The 27,802-nt window shown below is 42.2% G+C and overlaps 2 protein-coding genes across 7 annotated transcripts in view; one reads left to right on the forward strand and one right to left on the reverse strand.

Annotated features, from left to right (window-relative positions):
• The window catches only part of ELK3 (ETS transcription factor ELK3), a 70,094-nt gene extending 48,084 nt beyond the window's left edge, over positions 1-22,010 (forward strand). For 2 of the 5 annotated variants that reach the window (XM_019961117.2, XM_019961118.2), the window contains exons 3-5: positions 4,119-4,898; positions 13,578-13,700; positions 19,438-22,010. In XM_019961117.2, coding sequence (XP_019816676.1) covers positions 4,119-4,898; positions 13,578-13,700; positions 19,438-19,536 — 1,002 coding nt within the window. In that variant the 3' untranslated portion in view covers positions 19,537-22,010. Of the gene's footprint in view, positions 1-4,118; positions 4,899-13,577; positions 13,701-14,143; positions 14,219-19,437 lie in introns of all 5 variants that reach the window. The other 3 variants (XM_070789563.1, XM_019961120.2, XM_070789564.1) reach the window with 3 other exon arrangements.
• Positions 22,011-25,053: 3,043 nt separating this feature from the next.
• The window catches only part of CDK17 (cyclin dependent kinase 17), a 110,681-nt gene continuing 107,932 nt past the window's right edge, over positions 25,054-27,802 (reverse strand). Inside the window, exons 16-17 of one of the 2 annotated variants that reach the window (XM_019961121.2) lie at positions 27,324-27,401; positions 25,054-26,804 (exon numbers count right to left, since the gene is read on the reverse strand). In XM_019961121.2, coding sequence (XP_019816680.2) covers positions 26,767-26,804; positions 27,324-27,401 — 116 coding nt within the window. In that variant the 3' untranslated portion in view covers positions 25,054-26,766. Of the gene's footprint in view, positions 27,402-27,802 lie in introns of both variants that reach the window. The other variant, XM_070789562.1, reaches the window with a different exon arrangement.

The following is a 27,802-nucleotide window of genomic DNA, read 5'->3' on the forward strand; positions in this document are numbered from 1 at the left end:
CCACCAGGCTGCCCCGTCCCTGGGATTCTCCAGGCAAGAACACTGGAGTGGGTTGCCATTTCCTTCTCCAATGCATGAAAGTGAAAAGTGAAAGTGAAGTCGCTCAGTCGTGTCCGACTCTTAGCGACCCCATGGACTGCAGCCCACCAGGCTCCTCCGTCCATGGGATTTTCCAGGCAAGAGTACTGGAGTGGGGTGCCACTGCCTTCTCTGATCTTATGACTAGCCACTATTTTATTTCTCAGTTAACCATCATGTGGATTGTTCCTTACTCCTTGAGTTCTTTTTTTGTTTAATTAAAAACACTTTTTTGGCTGTGCTGGGGCTTTGCTGCTGCACACAGGCTTCCTCTAGTTGCGGTGGGTGGGGGCTACTCTAGTTGCGGTGAGCAGGCCTCTCACTGTGGTGGCTTCCCTCATGGTGGTACACAGGCCCTAGAGGGAGGGCTCGGTGGTTGCTGCTCGTGGGCTCTAGACACACAGGCGCAGTAATTGTGGCCCATGGGCTTTGTTGCCCCACAACGTGTGGGATCTTCCCAGACTAGGGATCGAGCCTGTGTCTCCTGCATTAACAGGCGGATTCTTAACCACTGGACCACCAAGGAAGTCCCCTTACGTTCTTTTTAACACATCAAGGCCCAGCTCTCTCTCTGAGTTTGCCTTTCAATTTCCAACTACGTTTATCATTTTTGTCACAGCCCCCCGTGACTTCTTGGTTTACTTGTGAGTGTAATCCCCTTTCAGACATTATGTTCTGAATACCCATATAAAATTAAAGGTTGGTTCTGTTAAAGAATTTATAAGACCTGCCAGAAGAAAGGATTCAGCCCATACAGTTTCTCTTTTCTTCTATGTAATTATCTAGGCTCTAATGATTCACTGAATTTAGATGAGTGTTCAACCTGGCCGAGAATAAAAGGAAGTTTTGCCCCAGGGAGAAAAATATTATGAGTGAGAAGCAAAAATACCTTAGAATTCTAGCAGAGGAACACACCAGGCAAGATGCTTTCTTTCCATATCTATGGGTCAGGTGGCACTAATGACACCCTTATTTAACCCTTTCCTGGTTGGGAACGGATTTCTCCTGGGTGAGTTGTATACCCAGGCCTGGTGTGTCACCTGCAGAGATGCTGCCCATTAGGCCCAGGGGCTTTAGGCTTATCAGATCTCTCTGAAGTTTCTGAAGGTGGTTTTCAGCTGTGCTAGTGTTAAGTGTGAGAAAGAGGTCAGATGGAATCAAAGGGAGCAGGCCAGGGTCCCAGGCACTGGAACTGCCCAGCTTTGAATCTCATGTACTCAGGTCTGAACCTCCTGTATGCTGGTGCTGAGCCAAGTTTCACCAGGATTTGCGTTATTGGGATTTCTGGTGCTGCTTGGGGACCTTATGTGTCCCTCTGTTAGAAGTCTGCCCTGAGGAATTCCTCCTTGAAAATCTCAGTGGCTTGGTAATTATACCCATCCTTCTTACTGCTGGATAAATTCACTTCTGGGATTTGAGGATCCATCTAAGGAGGACAAAGGCAAGTTAGCAGGCTGTAATGTAACAAGAGGGGAGGCAAAAACATATTTGTACACCAAATAGATCACAAGAGAAACATCAGAATTTAATTAAATTTCCTCTCATATATTTGAAAGTTGCTAAGAGGATAGATCTTAAAAGTTCTCATCACATACAAAAAAATCTGTTGATTGATATGAACCAGACTTACTGTGGTGGTTGTTTGGCAATATATACAAATATTGACTCATTATGCTGTACACCTGAAACTAATGTTATATGACAATTTTATCTCATTAAAAAAAACTTTATATGAAATAATTTTAAACTGGCTCTTTCATTCTTTCCCTGAAACTTGGTGTGGAAATGGGAATAAGATTAGGTTTTAGCATTAGTAATCTTGTGGCTCCTTGCTTCCCATCTCTGAGCTCATGTCATAAGGAGGATATCTTCCAGCCTGCAAGTGGGTTCGTGTGAGATCATGTGGGATCACTTGTGCATAATACCCAGGACAGAGTAGGTGCTTAGTAGGAGCTACTTTTGGGTTTTCTTTTTCTTCTCACAGTTACCTACTTCACACATGGTGGGGTATGTGTGTCTGTCACTTCCTCCATTCACCCCCTCTCCCCCTCCTCTACTGTGTCCACAAGTCCATTCTCTGTGTCGGCATCTCCATTCTGTCCCTGCAAATAGGTTCATCAATACCATTTTCTAGATTCCATATATATGCATTAATATAGTAATTTTTCTCTTTCTGACTTACTTTACTCAGTATAACAGGCTTTAGATTCATCCATCTCATTAGAACTGACTCAAATTCGTTCTTTTTCATGGCTGAGTAATATTTCTCTCTCTCTCTCTCTCTCTCTCTGTATTCTTTATCCATTCATCTGTCAATAGACATCTAGGTTGCTTCCATGTCCTAGCTATTGTAAATAGTGCTGCTATGAACATTGGGGTACATGTGTCTTTTAGAATTGTGGTTTTCACAGGTATATGCCCAGTAGTGGGGTTGCTGGGTCATATGGTAGTTTTATTCCTAGTTCCTATCAGTCACTAAGTCATGCCCAACTCTTTGCTATCCCATGGACTGCAGTATGCCAGGCTTCCCTGTCCTTCACTATCTCCTGGAGTTTGCTGAAACTCAAGTCCATTGAGTCGGTGATGCTATCTAACCATTGCATCCTCTGCTGCCCCCTTCTCCTTTTGCCTTCAGTCTTTCCCAGCATCAGGGCCTTTTCCAGTGAGACAACTCTTCACATCAGGTGGCCAAAGAAGAGTCAACCCTGAATATTCATCAGCAAGCTGAAGCTCCAATGCTTTGGCCACTGATCTCCATAGTGGCTGTTATCAATTTACATTTCTACCAACTGTGCAAGAGGAGCTACCTTTAAAGCTTTTCTCCCCAACATGATTTTTTTTCACCCCAACATGATTTTTTTTCACCCTCCTTCATACCCAGCTTGTAGGAGGAACAGTTTATAAGGAAGTCCTTTTCCCATAGGATGGCGCTGCCACTTCTCTGTGCTCGATGGAGACCATCCTTGTTTTTCTTGAGTATCTCCGCCAGCAAGCATCTGGTGTTTGCTAATGTTCCAATCTAATAAACCTCAAGAACAGTACAGCCTTTAAAACGAAGTCCATTCTCCCAAAGTGGGGCGACGGGTGGGGGGGCCGGAATTTGCAGAGATTATTGGTTTTCATTTACATCCTAATGTTTAAGGATGAGAGCCATAAACTGAAGAGCCAGAATTAGATAACATTAACTTAAAATACTGTGTGAATGTCCTAAACATCCAAGTAGACACTTTGTTTTTTTCCTCCAGCGGCTTTCTTGGCAGCAAATTAAAAAGGAAAAAAAAAAAACTACATGATTTAAGAAAACATTGTGGTGTTTGGTGATAATAACTTACGTTTCTATAATGCTTTCCAGCTTATAGAAGGCTTTCCCATTATTATTTCTTTGAATTCTCACAAGCCCCAGAGGTCAGTAAAACAATACTGTATTATGGTTGGGGAAATGCTGCCTCCACCACTTACCTACCATGTGGCTATGTGGGGTATTTAAAGGCTCTAAGCTTATTTCCCTAAGTTTTAAAATGGGAGTTGAATAGTCCCTTCCTCTTAGCATTGCGGTACAAATTCTATGAGCCAATGCAGAAGCAATGCCAGTGACATAGTAAGTGCTTAACAAATGGCAAGAGTTTTATATTCTTAGGTATAATAATCACTTCACAGACGAGGAAACTCAAAATGACCATCAATTCGCTAAAGGTCACACCATTTGTAATTAGCAGACCCTGGAATGTGGCTCCGGAGAAGGCAATGGCACCCCACTCCAGTGCTCTTGCCTGGAAAATCCCATGGACAGAGGAGCCTGGTGGGCTGCCGTCTATGGGGTTGCACAGAGTTGGACACGACTGAAGCGACTTAACAGCAGCAGGAATGCAGCTCAGATTCTTCCACTCTTACCCTCTGTCTCGTGCGCACTACGCCTTAGCTGAGATGTGTCATCAAGGCTGTTTTGATGCTCCCGCCTTGCAAAATAACCCCAAGAATGACCCTCTTAGCCGGTTTCTCTGATGCACTCATCTTTTCCATGTCTGCTTTTGTGTTTGCAGAATATCATCAAGAAGGTGATCGGGCAGAAGTTTGTATACAAATTTGTCTCTTTCCCGGAGATACTGAAAATGGACCCTCACGCGGTGGAGATCAGCCGGGAGAGCCTCTTGCTGCAGGACAGCGAGTGCAAGGTGCCCCCGGAGGGCCGTGAGGCGCACAGACACGGCCTGTCTGCCCTCAAGAGCGCCAGCCGCAATGAGTACATCCACTCGGGCCTGTACTCGTCCTTCACCATCAACTCCCTGCAGAACCCGCCCGAGCCCCTCAAGGCCATCAAGACAGAGAAGCTGGAGGAGCAGCTGGAAGACAGCCCCCCCGCGGAAGAAGTCAGGACTGTCATCAGGTTTGTGACCAACAAAACCGATAAGCACGTCAGCCGGCCCGTGGTGTCCCTGCCCTCCACGTCGGAGGCCTTCCTGGCCTCGTCCGTGTCCGCCAAGATCTCCTCCTTAATGTTGCCGAACGCCGCCAGCATCTCGTCCGCCTCGCCCTCCTCGTCTCGGTCCCCATCGCTGTCCCCCAACTCGCCCCTCCCTTCCGAACACAGGAGCCTCTTCCTGGAGGCTGCCTGCCATGACTCGGATTCCCTGGAGCCCTTGAACCTGTCGTCGGGCTCCAAGACCAGGTCTCCATCACTCCCCCCAAAGGCCAAAAAGCCCAAAGGCTTGGAAATCTCTGCGCCCCCACTGGTGCTTTCCGGCACCGACATCGGCTCCATCGCCCTCAACAGCCCGGCCCTCCCCTCGGGATCCCTCACCCCAGCCTTCTTCACTGCCCAGGTAAGAGCCGTAGAGTCCAGTCGTCCCGGCTGCACACAGACTCACTGGCTTAGGGAAAAGTGGGGGAGAGAGGCAACTTCTGTCTTCCCCTCAGAGGGTAATCCTTGGGCCCCTGCAGCAAGGTCACTGTGCACTGTACAGGGAAATCACACCCAGACAGAGGTGTACATAAGAGAAATTGGCTGTGGTGGGACACTTGATCGGGTTCTTTTAGGGGCCTAGAGTGATGTAAGGTGGAATATGCACACGGGCCATCAAAGCAGGTCCAAACAGTGATTTCTGAGGGCAAGTTGAGCACTGACAGTGTTGGTCCCTCAGTCCTGTCCAACTCTTTGTGACCCCATGGACTGTAGCCCACCAGGCTCCTCTGTCCATGGAATTCTCCAGGCAAGAAGACTGGAGTGGGTAGCCATTCCCTTCTCCAGGGGATCTTCTTGGCCCAGGGATTGAATGTGGGTCTCTTACATTGAAAGTAGATTCTTCACCCTCTGAGCCATTACGCTTTTAAGTTGCTGAGCAGGCCAGTGACATTTCAGAAGGCACTTGGGTTTTATGAAAATTTTATGGCAGAATCCTCTTTGGAGGGCACTCATTTGTTTTCTGTTAATAAGAAAGTACATGCTAACCAATATGGGCATTGCAGTTATCAGTGGGGAGCTGGGCTGTCCTGTAGTCCCTAAAAAGCAATGCAGAGGCCACACCAAATGATGAGAAAGAGATGCTTTAGTAAAAACAGTGCTGTTCTGAGACAGCCCAGGTCCCTGGCACAGGGGAGGGAAGAGCAAACTCGGGGAGCAACAAAAGTCTTCAGTGTCATTAGCTCCACCACGAAGGCAGCCTCTTCCTCTAAATACACTATTCAGATGCTCACTCTCGTCCAGCTGGCAAAGGCAGGGCAGGTACTGGTAAACCTATTTCTGCTTCCCCTGGAAAACTGGATGCATTTCAGTGGCAGAGGTTAAGTTCATTGGCTTCAGGGTCACAGACGTGGATTCAGTTCCTGGCGGCACTGCTGGGTAGAAATGTGATTGTGGGTACTTGCTCTCTGAGCCTGTTTCCACATCCGTGAGACGGATTGTGTGAGGATTAAATGGGATAATGGCTGTGGGAAGAGAGGTGGCTACAATTGGCGGGTTTCAGAATCATGTGACTTGGTGGCGCCAGGGTGGGGACGTGCTTGAAGCGGGTAGGAGCTCTCTGTCCCCGTTGCTGTGGGGTCCTCACTGTCACCACCATTAGTGGCAGCACAGTTGAGCGTCTCATGTGTCAGGCACTGTTGTAAACACCATCCACGCAGCATCTCAGTTATTTATCATTACAGGCCTGTGAAGGAGATAACTGTCAATGTCCAATTTTTCCAGCAGAGGTAAAGGAGGCAGAGGTCCAGTAACTCACCCAAGGTCACCCAGCTAATAGGACTTAGAGGTGAAAACTTGCTCCAGAATCCACGCCCTTTAAGTAAAATGCTCTCTGCACACGTGCCAGGAAAATGCCTAGCCTTCCCTGATCATGAGATGTCCATGGAGTCTGCGGGCAGCTGAAAGCAGCTCTTGGTCCTTCTCCTCTCTGTAGCTTCTCTGGAGTGGCTGTCAGCGTGGCTTGTGAGCCTGTGGTGCCGAGCATGCTGCCACGGAGGGGCTGGCCGAGGGCTTGGTGACAGGTCAGCATGAGCACATGTGCTCTAAATGGGGCATTTCCTCAGTCAGCACCACTGGCTGGGGACTAACGACCACTAAGTAAATGGCTCAGAAACAGCGGCCTCTGACGTGGCTCAGAGAAATGACCCGAGAAGCTGAGCTCTGAGTGGACAATCTGAGAATCTCCTGCCTGGCCTCTCCCCTGTGTTTCCAGCTGTGAGGTGGAGAGAGATCTAGAGCCAGGCCCAGGCCAGCTCTGATTTCAGTCTGTGCTTGCTTGGGGAGTTTGTTATCACCATCTCTGCACACATGCCAGCCCTGTAGCTGTGTCGGAGGAGAGTGGCTCAGGCTGGCCCTGTGGTTTTGGACCAGGACATGGGGAATGAAGGGGGGCTCCATGCACTGTGGCTGAGGACGTGTGTAGCTGGGCGTGGGTGTGGGTGACACCTTAGCGCTTTGTCACAGATACTCCACTTTCCCCTCTGGGGTGTGCTGTGTGCAGCGTTTACACCTGTGGGCACCTCCAGTCAGTCAGTCTTCATGGCTAGCTTTACGAGAGATAAAAGTGTGCTGTAATTACTTGATACCCTGAAAATGAAGTTCCCAAGAACTTGTATTTATTCCAAAAAAGATTTACATTTTATTTAGTCATGTATTCCACGAATAATCCCATCAGTTTCAGCAAGAAGCAGGAAGATGGGGTGGGATTAAGCACGTCTTGGCATGCTTAGGGTCAGGTGGTTACAGTTCTCTCCCAGGACCTTATTAAACCACAGACCTCCTGTAGGCCCAAATTGAGATTCGAAATTTCAACCTACATGATGGGCATGAAAAAATCATCCACAGCCTGCCAGTCCCCCAGCATCACAGCCTCCACTCCTGAGAACACTTATGGTACAGCCCCTGGGACCTGTATTATGAGCCTTTGAGAAACCACAATTACTAATGTAGACAGACATGATGATCCACAGCCTCCCCAGCATGATCCACAGCCTCCCCAGCATCACAGCCTCCACTCCTGAGAACACTTATGGTACAGCCCCTGGGACCTGTATTATGAGCCTTTGAGAAACCACAATTACTAATGTAGACAGACATGATGATCACCCAGAGGCGCCCCCAGCATGGACTATGTGGAACTGAAAAAAATGAGAATACAAAAGCCAGCTGGGTGCCAAAGAGTACGGCAGTTGGAGCTTGGCCACCGAGGTCATATTGATCTGTTGCTAGAAAAGCCAGAATGTCTCTCGGATGGCATGAGTTACCAGAAACTGAGATGGGAGGTGGGGGAGGAGCTGGGATGTGAGACCCTCCTAGCTCCCAGCCAGATATCATGGAAACCTGAATGGTGCCAACTGGAACTTCTGATTTTCCGCCTCATCTGTACCTGGGTGTCATCTGGCCCTCCTTTCATTTGCCTCTCCTGTCTAGTCTCTCCCTCCCCCTCTCACCAATGTAGTTAGTTCAGATGAGTGGCTCATCACTTGTCCCTTTCTTTATGCTAAGACCTCTGTTCATCTCCCATGTGATGTCTAAGATGTTGAACTCAGATATGTGCAGGCACCAGGGCATGAACTCATACCATCAGAGTCTGAGCATGCATGCCCCGGGCTGTTTTATTAGCAGCGGCTGTGGATTACCACTAATTGAGTAGAGACAGCTTGATGAGGACTGAAATGCTAAAAGCTCCTTTCTGTATGTACTGATGGATATACAACCTTGAACCCAAATCACAAAGTGGGAATTGGGAGTAAGATGGATGTGTGTGGTGAGTGTAGACTGTGTCCTGGCTCGGCTTTGGGTGGTTTCTCAATTTACTGTCTCTTTTGCCATGATCACAAAAGGAAAAATGTTTTTTCCTTCCCACTACTTCATCCCACTCTGTAACACTGCCCTAGCCCAGCCTGTAGCTTCCTCCATCCTGGTCTTGCAGGAGAAGGATGTCCTTTAGAAACTTGGCAGTGGAGGATGTTACTGAAAGACTTTTGCGTGACTTGACTCTCCAGCTGGAAGTTCCTGCTTTTCCCCCAGCTCTGGGTGCCTAGGATGAACCAACCGTGATAGCTTCTCCCTCTCTTTCCACCCTGGAACACGTTTTTTTCTGTAGATCCTTCACAGATTGCTGACTCCTCCCCTCTTTTGACTTTTTCATCTCTTACCATAGCTACACTGTACCAGTAGGGTAGCCTCTTCATCCTCTTTTCCTTCATTTCAGCATATTCAGCGCTACAGAAACTTCTGTTTGTGACTCTACTTCTTTTTGAAAGTTGCTGAATACATGTTTTTATTTGAATTCATACAACTCGAGGAGTTTCCAGGGGTTCACTGTCACCTTTTGAGGATTTTTTTCTTTTTAACCACAAAATGGCAGTGTCATGGACTTCCTTGGCATCCATGGGAGATTAAGGTTAGAGATGTTTGTTGCTACAACTTGCCCAACCATTAGCTAGGCTCCTGGAGATAGAGAAGTGAGCAAGAAACAGTTCCTGCTCCCATAAACTTACAGGCTGACTGGCCAATAGGTAACGAAAGAGAACAATTAGTAACTTAGGGTGGTGTGAAATTATAGAGGGCCCAGAGAACTTGTTGAGGAATTCAGAGGCCAGAAGTCCCATGAGTATGAGTTTCATGGGAGGAAGGAATTTGTTTTTATGGGAAAGTAGGAGCTGCTGAAGGTGTAAGTCAGGGAAACAAAGATTCTTATTAGAATCTATTGACCAGTAATAATTGAGCATTGTTTGCACATCATAGGAAGGGCAAGTGCCTACTTTCATGACCTTCTGTTGTTGGATATAGCTATGACAAGGTGTACACATGCATGACAGCACAGTGCAGAGAAGGACCTTAGGAACAGGAGGAAGAACACGTAGTTCAATTCAGTGAACACGAACTGAGCACCTGTCCTGTGTCATGGGCTTAGCTTGGAGCTGGGGATGCAAACATGAATTAGGCAGCCCTTGTGAACTGGGAGGAAGCTTGTAACTTACTTTTAGGTTGGTTAAATATAGTATCCTGGACACAGTACATACACATGTATGTACATACACAGTACATACACATGTAAAAGGAATACTAAGGAAGAGGGTATTCACTTTGCTGGGGGTGGGGATGTTGCAAAGGCTTTGTGGTCATAAAAATGTGCAACAGCTTTGTGCATTAGGGCAGTAGTTCAGTAAGGGGGGGATACATTCCAAAGGTAAAGGAGGTGGTGGGAGGAGGAGCCTGAGTGACATGGTGAGAACTGTGTTTTAGAAACCATTCTGAAGACATGGGCAAGGGAGGGGTGAGGCTGGAAGCAGTTAGATGACTGTAAAATTCCAGGTGAAAAGACAGTGAGGACCTGTGGCTGTGACAGTGGCATGAGGCCAAAGGAGATGGATCTGACAGACACACGTGATGGGTGTGGAGGTTTTAGGGGTGAGCAGAGGTGAGTATGGATTTCATGGGAAGAAAGAAACTCATGGGGAACGGTTCCAAGTCCAGTCTGGGCCATGTGGAGTTTGAGGACATTTGGGAAGAAACACCCAGCTGCAGTTGGAGCTAAGGAGAGTCTGAGGTGGTTACAGGATGGTTAAAAACCATAGAAATAGATGAGATCCTTTGTGGAGTGGCACTAGCCCAGGGGACCATGGGCTGAGGGGTCATGGAGGTTTTAGAATGATTGCTGAAGAACTACTAAATTGGAATTGTGTGGTAGTCAGGACCCCTGGAGCAGAGTAGGGGCAGGGATTCACATTCTAGGTTGCTATGGGTCTACCTAGAATTTTGGCCAAGGGAAGTTGAATTTTTTTTTTTTTTTTTGGCTGCATGGCATGCAGGATCTTAGTTCCCCGACCAGGGATTGAACTTTACCCCCTTTAGTGGAAGTGCAGTCATAACTAATGGACTGCCAGGGAAGTCCTAGGTTGAACTGTTCTCCTCCCTAAAATTGTGAACGGTGTCTTAAGGTGATTGATTCGGTGGTGGTGCTCAGAATAGACTGGAAGGGAGACACAGAGACAGCTGGACTGGTTTAGGTGGCAGTTGCCAAATGGCATCTAAGTTGACGGGGCTTGGATGCTGCAAGACTGGAAATGTGGGGATAAACAGGAGAGTCAGTTCAAGGAAGGATCTCCAGGCCGTGCCCAGAGGTTGTGGCGAGGAGACGGGGGAAGGCATCTGCATCTCCGTGCCTGGGATGCTGGGTTGTAGATGGGCTGAGTACAAGGGCAATGTCTTATTGTTTCTCTGGCACCTGATACATACTATATACTCCATCAGTATTTGCTGAGTGGGTAGATATATGGTGGTACTGTTGATAGAAACGGAGTCATAAACACTGGACTGGGCAAGGTGGTGAGTTCGTGCCATCTGGCTGAGGGGAAAACAGAAGTCTCTTTCCAGGAGGTGGAATCTTGGTGCTCAGAGGGCACTTGGAAGGGGCCTGTCTGGACATTAGCTCACTCAGTTTAGCTCCGATGTGTGGGCTTTCTAGAAGACTCAGTATTCAATGAAGAACCGAGTGGGGAAGATGACATGAGGTCAAACAGGAGGGTGTTTCCCTTTGAAAATGAACACCCGTGGCCCTTGGGTCCAGGAGCATCTCCTTTCCTGCAGATGACAGGGTCAGGAAGTTCCTGTCTGCCACTCAGAAGACCCCATTTGCTAAGACATTCTTTAGGGAAGGAAGAGGAAGCACGCATTTTGCTGGTAGCTTCTTTCTTTAGCCTCTGTCTAGGGCTCAAGGAGCTTCTAGAGACAGGCTCTGAAAGCTCCCACGGTGAGAGAGAACTCACGCCAGGCTTTATAGAAATTTTCCCTAAAAGAGTAACCAAAATTTTCCCCTACGGCCATAGAATCTTCAGCCAGAACAGGGATGGGAGGGAGAGGAGTGAATGAAGTCATTTTACGGTATTTATTTGCATATATTATAGAAGACATTTCAAATATATTAAATAGGAGAAACAGAAGGTTACTATATTCTGAGTACATCCTGTATCCCTTAGAAACAAATGTGCAAACATCTCCAATCCAGACATGGGTATGACATTTAGACTACGAAAATATATTCTATACCTCATATTGCTCAGAAGGTTAAAAAGGAGTGGATGTCTATTTATGGCTGTGGATGAGAGAGAAAGCTGTTTTGTAGTTTAAAGGATTCACCGTCTCTTTAGAGCTGTGACTTTCATTGGTAGGTAAAGCTTAGGAGGCCCTGAACACGTCGGTTAAATGTTAATGTGGCATACTGTGGTTGGAACCTGGCTTGAGTGACATGCAAATGTTAGTTCTCAGATCAGATGAGCTACAGACCTGACACTCACACAACTGAGAGGAACCCTAAGGTACTGGCTGCCTGGGTTGGTCTGTCTGTCTCAGTTCTTTATACAGTTGAGGATTTCTCCCATGGCTGGGTTTTAATACAGTTAGTCAAATACACTTAATTACTGATAGCAGTCTTGGAACATTTATTGAGCATTTCTAATCTGCCAGCTTTACACAGATCATTTACTCTTCCTGATGATCCCGTAATGTAAGACATGTAGGCATTTTTCTGTTTTATAGATTAGGAAACCAAGGCAGAGAGGGGTTGTTACCTAACTCATAAGTAGTTGTTCTGAGGCTGGAACCCTAGTAGATCCCATGCAGAACTGCCAAGTCTGAACCGTTAGGCCAGATGGCCTGGCCTGTTTATGAAACTGCCTTGGGTTAGAACAAATGGGAAATTTACCCAAAACATGTATTTTGGGTAACCTCGTAGGTCATTTAATATGTAGGAAATGCTGTGGAACCAAAACTCAAATTATTTGAGTCTTTTCAGCAGCTCCATTTTGAGAACCTTTGGATGTTTATCTCCTTTCTGCAGAACAGAACAGACCTTTCCATTTAGGTTTAAGCCAAATGTTCTGGATAATTAACAAAGCTGCTGAGGCCAATTCTAGGGGGGGAAAAAAAACACTTTCGCATGCAGCATGATGTAATCTGAAATGCTGGTGCCCTCACTGCCCTTCTTACACAGAGCACCTTATTGACATCATGAAACTACAGAGGGGCTCCTCCTAGTCCCTAATATGCACAGCCACCTGGACAAGGAGCTTGTCTCTGCTCAGAATAAAAACCAGGCAGGCTTACGGTGGGGGTGGGTTGTTCCTTCTGCACTCTAGCTGGCTTGAAGACCAGGACTCCTGCTGCGAGTATGCAAGCAAATGCCATCCTTGGCACTCTCCCAGGAAACCCAGCATTTTGGCTTTAAATTCTATCTGACAAGAACGGATTTTGTTTCCCTCTGAGCCATTCCTGGGGAGATGAATTCTCATCAGCCCCATATCCAGAGTGAAATCTGGTAAACTCAGTTCAGAGCTTTTCATGAAGCTGCTACAGGGTATTTTAGCAGCAGATCCTAAAGTATTCAAAGGGTTGTTGATAGGGAAAGTGAAGCTTGGGAGGCCCTTTAAAAATGTGTGCGTGTAGCCCAAGTAATGGATGTCCACTGTAGAAAAATTAATATAGAGAAGGAAAAATAAAGCCCTCTCATGGGATCCCATTTGCTTGTATATTGTTGTGTTCATGTGTGCTCAGTCATGTTTTGACTCTTTGTGATTCCATGGACTGTAGCCCGCCAGGCTCCTCTGTCCATGGAATTCTGCAGGCAAGAATACTGGAGTGGGTTGCCATTTCCTCCTCCAGGAGATCTTCCCGACCCAGGGATCAAATCTGCTTTTCCTGTGTCTCCTACATTGGCAGGTGGAGTATTTACTGCTAGTGCCACCATTCTTGTTTAATGTGTGAGGGGGAGCAAACTGAAAAAAGCAGCTTGACAAAAGTTGTTACAAACTTGAGTTTTCTACTAGAATGGTTATGGAAGGTAACTTTTCCATTCTTTATAATACAAATTGCTCAATTAGCACTGAAGGAAATTAAACTGCACAGCCCCGCAGAAATAACGTCGTCAGATTTTCCTAAAATGATGAGGTTGGTTTGTGGCTGGTGCCCGGAGCACACTGTTGACCACAGCGGGAACCGGCGATACAGGTATCAATCCTGTGTGTGCTTTCTTTCCCAGACACCAAATGGACTGCTTCTGACCCCGAGTCCACTGCTGTCCAGCATACATTTCTGGAGCAGCCTTAGTCCAGTTGCTCCACTGAGTCCTGCCCGGCTGCAAGGGCCAAGCACGCTGTTTCAGGTGAGCATTTAGAAATGAACTTGTACATGTGCAATTTCTAAGGGATGTATTTCCTTGATAAATCCTGCAAGGTAACATTTTCTCTAAATGTAGGGCAGAACTCACTGTTAAGTTTCCAAAAGGAATTCATGTTAACGTGGCTGCAAAAGGCACCTTCAGAGGCAGGTACTTTCATTGAGGTGGCGTGCACATGTCAGCTATCCATAAGTGGAACAATAAGTTCTCCAATTGTTCATTTTCACTAACTATGAAAACTAGAAATTTATAAGGAAAAAATTTTAAATTGTATTTTATAAAATCTCCTAAGACTTTAACATACTAACCTATTAATATAGTAAACACACAAAATAAAGATAAAAATCGTGAACTCTACATTGTAATAATAGCAAAGTTACCTGCATAATTCTATGAGTCAGAATCAAGTTTTCCTTGTTCTATAATAGAAAAAAGAAGCATCCAGGGATCTGATTAAAAGTGAAAAGTCTCAGCTGTTCGTCTTGTAAAGCTCCCTGTACTAGGTAAGCGCATTCATTAGTCATCTCCATACTAGAAACCTGCAGTAGCATCACTTGCTATCATGTGGAAATTGGTATTTCCTCTTGGAGACCCAAAGATTATGACTCACAGACCAAGATGTTACTGTCTGAACATGTGAGTGTAGAAAGGATCCCAGGGACAGGAATGAGGCAAAAGTGGATCAAGTGCACGCACCTGTTCCTGATTCTGACCTTGTCTGACTCATTCACCTTGCCTCTCACCTCTGCCCCTCAGCCTGGCTGACCTCAAGCTGTCGTTCTTTGGTTCTCATTGCACCTAGCACTAACCTCTTTGTCCTGCCTGTTCATCTGACAATCTCCCCACTAAACACTGGGCCCTCAAGAAGCCAGAACTGCATCTTGCTTGCTGTGGTGTGTGCCTGGCATCTAGCATGCTGCTTGGTACACAACATGTTCAGCGATTACCACTAACTGACTAAAGGAAGGGATGCCTCAGAATTCACCAAGAGAAGAGATGTCTGAGAAAGTGTTAATAAGATCATGTCTCCAGTGCTTTTCTTTATTGTTCATTTTGTTTGTCAAGGTTAATATTCACCTCTGTGCCAGGGGCTATACATGCTGGTATTTAGGGTCTCATTGGGAGAAGGGTAGAGCTAGAGAGCTTCTGATTACTATCCTGCTTCTCTGGTTTCCTAGTAGGGATGAGGTAGGGTGTCATGATGTGACTATACTTAAGTTATCAGGTTTCTCTTCCTGGCATTCCTTCTCGTTACAAGAAACTGAGATATGGTCATGCACAGCCAATGTGTTGATTCTTAGCTATTTTAACTCGGGCAAAGAAACAAAAACTAGCAATAGCAAAAGGCAGTGAGCAAATGCAGAATTAGGCAAGCTTTAGATTGGTGATCTTTTGGTGGGGAAACTAAAAGACCTTATTTCCTGGAAGTCTCCAGATGGGAGCAGCAGAGTTCCTGAGTAGAGCAGACAGGATCGTGTGGTGCGTAGTCAGTCAGCTCCAGAGTGGGGCCTGTAATCCTACCCTAATCCTGGAATCTAACACAAGGCCTCTCTAGGTTCCTGAGATACATGTGAATAATGAATGGACTCTCGCTTCCCTCCTTGCTGAAAATCCTACCACCAGACTGTGCTGGGTTTGGTAACTTCCCAAGGAGGCCCTCCAGAACTACTGGTCCAGAATTCTTGGAGATTTCTAGCCCACTACTCCCAACAGTTAATAGTAGTTCATCTCCCCACTGATTCTACACATTAAAAGGTATCAGGAGCTCTGGGAATTGGCCAGGATGCACATCCCTTCAGTCACTATTGTAGACTGTAGTTCTGTACTGTAGACCCATGGTTCTCAACATATGGCAGACTCAGCCAGAGGCTGGGTGTGTTAAAATGCACCTGGTTGGGTCCCTCCCTCCCCCAGAGTCCTGATTCAGAAGGTCTGGGATGGGGCCTGGTAATAATACTCTTTAATACATTCTAGAGACGCTGCTGCTCCAGAAACCCCACTCAGAACCACTGCTTACCAGTGGCTCCTGATTTACATTTAGAATTCTGCAGAAGAAAAGCTGCACTTAATGGCTACCTGATCAGAACTGTGATTTCACAAATTGGGCCTGTCCTCTCTCCTGGAGCCATTCAGAACACAACCCTGAATGGGAAAATGTGACCATGTGTGGATGGCTGACAGGCTGCATGGCCGTGGGCCCTCTTTTTGGGGTTGGGGTCTGTGAGACTAAAGAAAAATAACTTTGTACCTTTTAGAGTATTACTTCTCTTCCTATGTATGATAAAAGGACTGAGCTGGTGAAAGCTGAAATTTGAAGTTTTGAAAATGGTTAAAATAACGTAAGAATCTTTTTTTTTAATTAGACATTTCAAATGATCAAGTTTCAAATTTAGATTACTATCAACAGTACTGCTTTTTAAACTAATGGAAGTAACTTTAAAAATAGGAAGCCTCTTTCACATATGCTATGTGAATGTGTTGGAGAAGGAAAACAAATTAGACTTGGCCTATAATGATGCTGGCAAATTTCCTGTTATAATTAGAAAAGTATATCAGAATCCTTAAAGAAACAGTTGACAAGGCTGAGGAGGAGTTCTGGCACTGAGGGTCTCTTGCTATTATTAGTAAGTGATAGCAGATACTGAGAATTTCAAGGGAAGGAGAGTGGAGATATGAGCCTTTCTAGAAGAGGTATGCTTGGTAATTGAGACACATAAAGAGAGAATTGCCAAAGACACTGTACTAAATCTAAATATACACCTTGGTTTATAAAGTGAGATGAGTTCCCAGTTGGACTGTTTAGTATTTTAAGCTTGTCTTTAGGATGTTTGTTCTGCTTTTGAAACAGATTTTGATCATATTTGGAATATACCTAGTAGGTACAGATACAAAGTAATTTTCAACTGAGAAAGTTTTCCGTAATTTTTAACTCAACAAATCTAACCCAGAAAATACTTGTAAAGCTCTGAGGCAGGGACTGTGGGGATATACAACACGTGAATGCTGCTGCTGCTAAGTCGCTTCAGTCGTGTCCGATTCTATGCGATTCCATAGATGGCAGCCCACCAAGGCTCCGCCGTCCCTGGGATTCTCCAGGCAAGAACACTGGAGTGGGTTGCCATTTCCTTCTCCAACGCATGAGAGTGAAAAGTGAAAGTGAAGTCCCTCAGTCGTGTCCGACTCTTAGCGATCACATGGACTTCAGCCCATCAGGTTCCTCTGTCCATGGGATTTTCCAGGCAGGAGTACTGGAGTGGGGTGCCAGTGCCTTCTCCGACAACACATGAATACCAGGTGTGTAAACACAGTGCTCCAGGAACCCAACAAGAATTGCTCTTTCCAGCTGGGGCCTGAACAGAGGCCCCAAGGCAGAAGGGACAGCTGAGTTGGGAAGATGGGACAGAATCACGGCAGAGTGAAGTACATTCTAAATGAACAGATATGCATCATTTGGATATGAAAATACATAGTCTGTTCTGGAAGGGACCTGGGTGATAGACTGGTTGGAAAAGCAGCAATGGGGCTTGGACAGTATAACTAAAAAGTTGTTAAGTGAAAACCATGGCAGGCCTTTTAAAGCTGGAGATTAATGTAAGATCTCTATTTTAGAAAGGTTATCACTGGTATCATAATGTGGGGAGAGGACAGAAGGCAGAAAGAGTAAGGGGCAGGAATACATAGATTTACACTACTCCAAATTCTGAGGGGAGAAACCACCTTTTACATAAGAGTGAAAAAGACATTCCAGAGGTAAAATTGAGAGGATGACTTTTAGATGGGTGTAAGGAGTAATTAGTGAAAAATCAGGAAGAGGCAAGCATTACTAAGTGATTAAAAGACTGGTAATGCTATTGATAACAATAGCTACAATTTTTTGAGGGCTACCATATGTCAGACATTGTTCTAAAGCACTTTTCATGGCTCCTTATTTAATAGTCTCAACAGCTCTATTTGAAAAGATGACCAGTTTTACAAGAAAAAGAAACTAAGGCCCAGAGATGTTGCTCAGTTTTCCGAAGATCCCATGTTAACAAGTGGTAGAGCTCTGATTCTTGTTTAGTGTCGTGCTCCTTACCCCCATTCTTACTGACTTTAGACTGAGTGGGCAAGAGGTGCTGGGGCTATCTAACTGACACCAGGAGATGTTTGTTGAGTACAGTACAGGGGAAAGGAAGGCTGAGGACAGAAGTTGGGGAATGCTGCTTAAGAAAAGGGACTGCGAGTGGATGAGGGGAGGGGAGGGGGGCAATAAAGAGGAGTATGAAACATGTCAGAAAGGTCAGACTAACCAAGAGAAACTGTGACACTTGATAGAAATAAAGAGGACAGAAGTCAATAACAAAACCAAAACTTTTGAGAACACCAGTAAGATAAACTACTACTTAAACGAGAGAAGATGTATGAGACTTCAAAGTCTGCTCTTCTTCCAGTGTCTACTCTTAATCAATGGGAATAGTGGTTAGGAGCACACCTTAAATAAAAAGTAAAGTATAAGCTAAATGTAAATAGATTTGATAACCCCAGATGAAATGGATAAAATTCTGTATAATGTTAAAATTCCAAGTGTCAGGAAAGAAAATCTTGATTATAACCATTACAGAAACAGTAATTAATAGCACCACCCCCTTACCACTGACATTAAAATAAGTTGGGCAGTTGGGTACAGAAAGCACAGTATATAGACTAAGTAAGAATTAAACTAGAAGACAGGCCAAGAGATCACTGTGACTCATCTTGTCCTCAACAAGGAAAACTTAGTTTTCAACAATCATGTTTTAGAAGGAGGTCTTTAAGTATGTTGTGTTCAGTTGGGAGTATAGCTGCTATACTTTAGACATGAAAGACATCAAACCATACACGTTTGTCCCATAGTAGCTACCAACAAGACAAATTAACTATACATTTTGGTACTTACGGGTTATCTATTTGGTTTGGTATTATCATTTTAACTAGAATATTTTTAAAGATATTGTTTTCTAAATCTCTTAAGATAAAAACATACCTCATTTTTAACAGTTTCTGAGAAACATCAGTAGTACTCTGGAAAACCAATAGTTTCAAAATACAATATGAGAAATTACTGATTCATATACAAAGAGTTTCCTAGTTTCCAAAATTGATTTTTCTTAATATGTAAAGCAAATAATCATTCTACTGGACTCTTCTAGAAACACTATTAGAACATGCTTTAGCAACATATAAAGTATGTGTTTTTTTCTAGTAGCCTCTGCACATAAAATAATTTGGAATATTTTCTAAGCCTTAGCCTCTGCTGTACGTAATCTTGACTTCATTGTCATCTTCCAGTTACTCATTCTGTAAAATAATTGGCAACATGGACTTTCATAGTGGTCCAGGCATTAAGAAAACACCTGCCAATGTGGGGAACATGGGTTCAATTCCTGGTCCGGGAAGATTCCACATGCCTTAGGGCAAATAAGCTCGTGCGCCAGAACTGCTGAGACCTACACTGAGGCTTAAAGCCTGAGCTCCGCACCAAGAGAAGCCACTGCAATGAGAAGCCCACACACTACAACTAAGAGCCAGAGCAGCCAAAAATAAATAAATAAAATTATTTCAGAAAACTGGCAACTGACCTCTATCAATCAATCACAGAGGTGATGAGAGAACCGGTCCACTGTGGTCTGTCTAGGAATGTTAAAAACTCTGGTCTTCCCAATGGATTTGCAATAATTATTGTAAACATCTTTTGCCCCTACAGTTCCCAACACTGCTCAATGGCCACATGCCAGTGCCAATCCCCAGTCTGGACAGAGCTGCTTCTCCAGTACTGCTTTCTTCGAACTCTCAGAAATCCTGATGACATCTGGCCACAATTTAAAGACTCATTAACTGATGAAACAATTTGTCCCCATGGGCTAGTTTACCTGTGTCGTGAGAAGGATGTTGTGAAACCCGTCTGTTAATTTGGTTTGCACTTTTCATAACATGGATGATCTAGATTTATGTTAGCATTTTAAAACCTTTTTTATATTCAAGTATATATGAAAATCTGTTTTGCATTAAGTGAATTTTAATGTTTTTGTTTTTATATCTTCTTAGCTCTTAAGTGTTGAACACTGTTGACAGTGAAGAACTTTTCTAAATGGTTTTCAATGAAATAAGGATGTGAAGCTTTCTTCCTCTTTAATTCTGCAAATGCTGAACTGTGCTTATATACACTATAACCAGCTGTGCCTTCCTTTGCATTTAGTTTATTGTAAATTATCTATATATATTTTTAGTATTGAAAAAATGAAAGACAAAAATTAGTATCAAACAACTCTAGTAGAATTTCATTATTTTTCACAAGTAGGCAATATGAAAGCATTCATTACTTTTCTTTTTGGCTTTCAACTGTATGAGAATTGCCTTAGAACCTCTTTTGAACTGAAATTCAGTGAATATAATATCCAAGTAATGTTTTTATAAAAAACAAGCCATATTTAGACAATAAAATTTCATGAAAATGTTCTGAAGTGCATTTTTTGAAAAATGAACCTTGAAAGGCTAGCCTCCTGTTTACAATCTTTGAGACTCCTTCCACACAAAAGCCTGAGATGGAAAAACTATATCAAGTACACTCAATCTATGCCCCTGGAATATTTCCTAGGTTAGCACATTCTTATTTTAAAAAATTAACCTGGTTCTTCCCATTTTCCATTGAGAATCATACCTCTCTGATGCATTTACTGTATCTAAGTTAGGGTTTCTCTGAACCCTAGAAACTAACATTTAAAAATCCTATGGTTTGGAAAAGGTTCACAGACTGGTGATGAATACATGTAACAAAGAAAACATTTTGTAATACCAGGTATCTTCATGTGTATGGGTAAAGCCTTGGTTGTGGAAATTGAGGTGTGTAGGATACACTGCTTTACGTATTACTGTTTATGGTGAGAATGAAGGAATATTGATTAAAAAAATATAAAATTCTTCAGGAACCTTATTGTCGAACTGAACTTATGTAACAACCTGCAGTACTAAGCAGTGAGTCCTTTTGTGTAGTGTAGTTTAGAGCAGTGATAAGAGAAACATTTTCTGTTCCTTCAGAAAAGTCAGCAGGCACCAGTTTACAGTGCCCATCTGTATATGAAGTAGTGAAGTTCTAATGTAAGATTCAAGAACTGGAAGATGCCCAGTGCGTTCAACTCAAGAAAATTACCATCCTTAACTGTAACAGAAACCAATTTGAAATGTGGCTAAATAATTCGCTGATCCAAAGGAGGCGTTAAATGGCAAGGATTATGAGAAAGGGTAAAAAACAAAGGTTGTAAAAACAAACATTTGAGTTTTCAAGAAATCTAAAATTTTGTTGCGACACTTTTAACGCTTGAGATGTTCAACTGGAATTGAGCTTGAGATTTTCAATTGGAATTTTATTTGGTGATGTAAGCCCTTATCTGGGGGAAAAATCCAAACTCTAATATGCATCTTTGAATATAAAGTAATGGGCCTGGTTCCACAATCTGCAAGGAGACACTGCTGTCACTACCCACAGACTAAGGATAATTCTATACTAAAATAAAAGAGTTAGTCCAGGGGACTGGTGTTTACCAAACAGAAAATGTTAGAAGAGGCCTTTGAGAGACATCCAACCACCATTTCCAGGTAAGGACAACTGCACAAAGTGGGAATGCCTAGAGCTACATGCTCACCGAAGGTAGAACAATGACTGGTGCTCAGTCCAGTTCTACCTCCCCACGCCTAGCTATAGGTACCTACTGGTCCAAAACTGCATGGTAGGTAGAAAAAAACAAAAGAGCATTAAAAACAAACAAAAAACAAGTCAGTTAAGAGCATACCTCAAATGCAGGATTCTTAGAGAAACTAAAGTCAACGTGCAAAAACCTCAACCTAGTATTCCCTTCCTCCAAATACTATGATTAACATACACTCTAGCTCCATTTACTAGAAATGGAAAGAATACAGTAATTTTTGATGCACCAAAAAAACTCACATGACACAAATAGATAACTGGAGGTGTTGAAGTATATAAGCCTTATTGCTCTGCCTCATTCTGTGTGTGTGTGTGTGTGTTGGGTTTGTCTTTTTTAAACAAATATTTTAGTCAAAAAATAGGTTTCAAAGAACATAATAACTTTGTTTTCTCTTTTTATGTTCGCTTGATCAGTGTTAAAATGCTATGGTAAAGTTTATAGAACTATAACCTAACTGTTGGTCTCTTTTGTACACATCTTTTCTATGACTGCAAATCTTCACTCAATTTTCATATATGTATCATTTTTACTGTTATATTATTTTTGTTCAATAAATACTTTGTGATAAAAGGTGTGAAGAGGCAAGTGGGTTGTATTACTTCCATTTACTTGGGATGATTCAAATGTCGCTATTCTATGGGTATAAGTTGGAAAAAGAATTGTTATTTAGCTTAAATATTGCACATTGAAACACTACGTATATATACATTTAAACAGGTATTTAAGGAAACAAATATACTTCTTGACACTGAGTTGGGTAGAAGGGAATAGATTTAAAAACTGGTCCTCTGTTCACTTAAATCTGAAGTTCTGTCATTCTGCATTGAGGTAGGGAGGTAATGAGGAGGGAGAAACTACATAACCATTTACTCTTTTAGCTGCGATTAATATCAAGAAATTAAAGCCATCCCATGGTCATGGATTAGAACACTTAATATTGTTAAGATCATAGTACTACCCAAAGTGATCTATGGATTCAATAAATTCATCACAGTCCCAAAAATCTCATCCTAAAATTTATATGGAATTTCAAGGAACCTAGAATATACAAAACTATCCTGAAAAAGAAAAACAGAAGTGGAGGACTCACACTTCTTGAGTGCAAAACTTATAAAGCTACAATTAATTAAAACACTGTGGAACTGGTAGAAGGATGGATATGTAAACCAAGAGCAGAATTAAGAACCCCCAAACAAACCCTCATTTCTATGATCAATTGATTTTCAACAAGGTGCCAAGGGGGAAAAGGTCAGGTCTTTCAACAAACAGGTCTAGGAAAACTAGATACTCACATGCAAAGGAATGAGGTTTGCCCCTCACTTTACACCACACATTAATTCAAAACAGATCAAGGTCCTAAATGTAAGCACTAAACTATAAAACTCTTAAAATGGGAAAATATTAAAAACCTTGGATTTAGCTGCTAAGTCGCTTCAGTCGTGTCCGACTCTGTGCGACCCCATAGACGACAGCCCACCAGGCTCCCCCGTCCCTGGGATTCTCCAGGCAAGAACACTGGAGTGGGTTGCCACTACCTTCTCCAATGGATGAAAGTGAAAAGTGAAAGTGAAGTCGCTCAGTGTCCTACTCTTAGTGACCCCATGGACTGCAGCCCACCAGGCTCCTCTGTCCATGGGATTTTCCCGGCAAGAGTACTGGAGTAGGGTGCCATTGCCTTCTCCGTGGATTTAGCTAAAGCAACTTATATATGCAAAGAAGAACTAAACGGGACTTCATGAAAATAAAAAACTTCTGTTTATCAACAGGACACCATAAAATGAGCACAACCCACAGAAAAAAATAATTACAAATTATGTATGTCATAATGTTCTAGATGATATAAAGAACTCCTATAACTCAACAACAAAAAGACATACAACCAAACTTTTTAAAAGACAAAGGACTTGAATATACGTTTCTCTAAAGCAGATAATGGTCGGTAACACATGAAAAGGTGCTTACCTCCCTCAAGTCCTTAGGGAAATCAAAACCACAATGAGACACCACTTCAAAGTTATTAGAATGTATATAATGGGAAAAAAGAAGCAAGGATGAGGAGAAATTGGACCTCATGCATTACTACTGAAAAATGTAATACGGTGTGGGTACTGTAGAAAACAGTTTGGTGGTTTCTGAAAAAGTTAAGGATTAAATTACCAACTGACCCAACAATTCCACTCCTGGTATATGAACCCAAAGAATTTGAAAAGGCTCAAACAGATGCTTGTATACCAATGTTCATAGCAACATTATTCACAACAGCCAAAAATGGAAAAAACAAAAAAAACAAAAAACCATGTCTATCAACAGATGAATGGATAAGCAAATTATCCATATTTTGCCTGGATATACAGATAAATGGATAAGCAAATGTTGTATAGTCACACAACAATGTTACTCAGCCATGAAAACAAATGAAGTTCTGACACATGCTACAATATGGATGAACCTTGAAAACATTATGTTAAGTGAAATAAGCCAGAGACAAAAAAACAAGTGTGATACGATTAAATATGTAGTTTTTGTCTCTATGAATTTGCTTATTCTAGGTAAGAGACGGAGAAGGCAATGGCACCCCACTCCAGTACTCTTGCCTGGAAAATCCCAGTCCATGGGGTCGCTAAGAGTCGGACACGACTGAGCGACTTCACTTTGACTTTTCACTTGCATGCATTGGAGGAGGAAATGGCAACCCACTCCAGTACTCTTGCCTGGAAAATCCCATGGACAGAGGAACCTGGTGGGCTGCCATCTAGGGGTCGCACCAAGTCGGACACAACTGAAGCGACTTAGCAGCAGCAGCAGGTAAGAGATTACCCAAAGGATGAGGGAAGGAGAAAACATGGTGGTGGGGGGGGGGGGGGCGCGTGGGGTGGAGATTATAATGGCTACAAAGTTTCTGTTGTTGGAGTGATGAAAAATCCTGGAAATAGGTAACTGCTTTACAACACTGTGAACATAATACTTAATGCCACTAAATTGTATGCTTACAAAGGGTTAAAATGGTAAATTTTATGTTACATGTATTTTACCACAATTTTAGAAAACAGTAAAAACACACACACACAAACCACAGGAACTGTCTTGGGTCAAAAAGATTATAACATGTTAACATCACTTGGAAGGAAAACAAAAATGGCATCCCCTCTTACCTTTAAGAACCTTGTTAGTTTAAGACGAATCATCTGTTCAAGGTTCACAATTTGAGCTTCAATTCTCTTCACTGCAAAGTTTTCAGAATCTGAATGATGCTCAAGTATCAAAAAAAGAAAATCAAATTCCTTAATAAAATGAAGGAACATCCATAGTTTTTCCTAGGAAGAGCAATTTTATATAACTTGGATACAATTCTTCACCTTTTATATGCAAGAATGAAACATAAGGATAACTGTCAAATTTTCAACAAATCAAATAGATAACCTATGAAATGAAAAATATGACAATTAAAAGTGCTATCCTATAAAACTACAGTAAAGATTAGTAAATGAATGGCCAGCACAATTATAAATTAATTGCTACTGGCACAGAGACACTTTTTTATCTTGAGACACATAAAAGAAAATGGTCCCATTCTGCACAGCCTTCTTCCCCAAGAAAGAACCGTGACTCAACAAAACCACATTTTAACAACATGAAGATTTTGTTATTATAAATTTTGAAACAAAATGGAGGAATTTTCACATAATATTTATAACCTTCAAAGTACAATATTAATACATGTCTGTCAGTTAGAAATAACAGCAGTTTGTTAGGCTACAGAGTTTAACATAAAACCAATTTACAAATGTGAAAAGCAGTAGTGGTCCAATATTCACCATTACACATGAATCTGTTTCTTCCAGAAATTTTTTTAAAAATTAAAACTTCAGTATCATGAAATATTAAAATAATACCCCAAACATGCCACAATCACTATTCACAAATAAAGTTAAAATGAAACATACAAAAATTCACTTAATACTGTTAAATAACAATAAACTACAAGATTTCCTGAACAGAAATGGTAGGACCCTGAATGTTTTACAGTGAATGTCAGGAAAATGAATTAAGTTATGACTCTTTTCATGATACATAAGCCCCAAATTTACATGACCATTTCAAAATATAGCAATTAAGATTTGCAGTTGGTAAGATGCACTAAACAAATAGTCCTTAAAAGTGAACACAAATGCTTAAAACACTGTTACCAACATCAAGGTGTATTTATGATATTCAAAAAGATGCATAATTAAAACTGTAATATTTACTATCTCTGGTAAACAGATAATACCTAGAATGCTTTAAAACAATCTTCCAAGTTCTCATTTCTCTCGTTTGTTATTTATCATGGCTCATTTCAAACACATATTACATCTTTCAGCTGATTCCAAGTGAATGCTATTAAAACACACACATATACACATCTCTCAAATGAAATAAATTGTTCCCCAATGAAGAATCATCCATTCTAATTTTTAAAAGAATTGTATTTAAGACAAATAAACAAAACAAGATCTCTCATGTTTGACTGGACTTGTATGGTTTAACTAAATTAAAGCACAATGTAAAACAGGTTAAGTGTATTAGTATACAAATATCCAATAATATGCAGTAAATATTTCTAAAATGAGGAAAGGTAAAAATAAATAATTGTGGTACTTTAATTTACTGGTATGTAATTCAAGATCCCCAAAGTGGCAGGTATTCACTTGCTCGAATCAACTTCTGCATCACATGCTTTCCTAAACATAATGTGCTTATTGATTTCTTAGCTACTCTATTTGCCAATGTTCAATAAAAAATTATATAGCATGAACGTAAGAGTGTTCAAGTTGGCTCACTTATTTTACTGTTAAGCAAAGCTAAATTTACATTCCAGGAAACAATGCAGTTTAATTTTAAAAACAAACAAAAAATGCAGCAGTAAAACAATTTATGAGGAGAAACAGATGCATTCACATATAATAAAGCCACTGCAACTTCTTCAGGCATCAACTGTTGTGTTAAATAAACAGACAGTAGTTATTTAGCAGCAATGATTCCGCAATAAATAATGCACTGTGTTTCTCAGTCCTGCACAAAAATTGCAGCTATAGTTACCATCAACAGCTGTAACCTACTGGCTCTAATGGCAGAGAAGACCTTAAAACCAACTGTACAAAAAAATTGTCACACTGTGACAACAAATATAAAAACAATTTGTAGGTCTGAAATAAAAAGACTCCACTGTGAAGAGGACAGTGTAGACAAACGAAGATTCCAAGTCCACCAAAAGAAATAATTGCCTTCAGATATGAGTCCTTGATTGATAAGAAAGGCTGGGGGCTGGGCTTGAAACCATGTTATCAGACTTAAAAGAGCATGCTCTGTCTTCTGTTCTTCGCATGTCCTAAAATATAAAGTCATTTTATGAGGCAGTTCAAGGTTCAGTTTTATCCCACAAACAGTATTTGGTGACTCTATGAAGCTAATGTTCCCACCAGCAAAAGCTAATTCCATGGTAAGAGTGATCAGCTCTGTCTTAAAGGACCCTCTTGTTGATGGGGTCAGTCTACAGCTTCTATGCTTCGAAGTGATGAACCTGATGACTAGGGGAGCACAGATGTGTCTTCTGCCTCAGGTGCCAGGGGTGGCGGTCAGTGATCAAGCCAGGTCACTTGTAAGAGGTCTCTGTGCCATCTGCAGCTTTCAGGATCCCTGATTGGACTCAGTCAGATTCTCTCTGAAGAATTACTGAGCTGCCCACATCATACAGAAAAGTGAGTATGTGCAATGCTAAACATACACCGTTGTGGAATGCACTGTACATTGGTTTTTACATAATTTTACTGATCAATTTATAAACCAAAAACTTGGTTCCACGCAATATTTCATGAACGACATGTGAAATGGTTTATGACAAACACACCTGTCTCTGGATAAGAAGAATTTCGAAAACCGGGGTCCTTTTGCAACTGAATCTCTTTCAAACTGAATATTGATACACCTAAAATGCATAGACAAAAAACAGCAGATGAAAGCCTATCATTAAAGCAAATATAATCCAACTAGACACAAAACATCTAAATTATATACTGAGTGAATGTGAAACATTTATACTACATTTACAAGGTTACAGCCCCACTGAAGTATTTTCTCTTTTGTTCCAAGGTTTTGAGAAGAAAACCAAGCCAAATAATCTCCCCTCAGAACCTTTCTCCTCCAATCTGGCTTTAAATTAGGCTGTGAGTGTGTGTTTCTCTGAGGAGAATGTACACTGTTTATTTCTAGGGCTTACTGAGGTTGGGAGACCTCATCAAAATGTATTACTCAGTTTTATTCTATCCTTTATCCATTTGTCTTATGATGGCAGTGAAGGTCCAATCCTCAAACTATCTTGAGAATTTT

Source organism: Bos indicus, chromosome 5 (genome assembly GCF_029378745.1).
Source record: "Bos indicus isolate NIAB-ARS_2022 breed Sahiwal x Tharparkar chromosome 5, NIAB-ARS_B.indTharparkar_mat_pri_1.0, whole genome shotgun sequence".
Lineage (NCBI taxonomy): Eukaryota > Metazoa > Chordata > Mammalia > Artiodactyla > Bovidae > Bos > Bos indicus.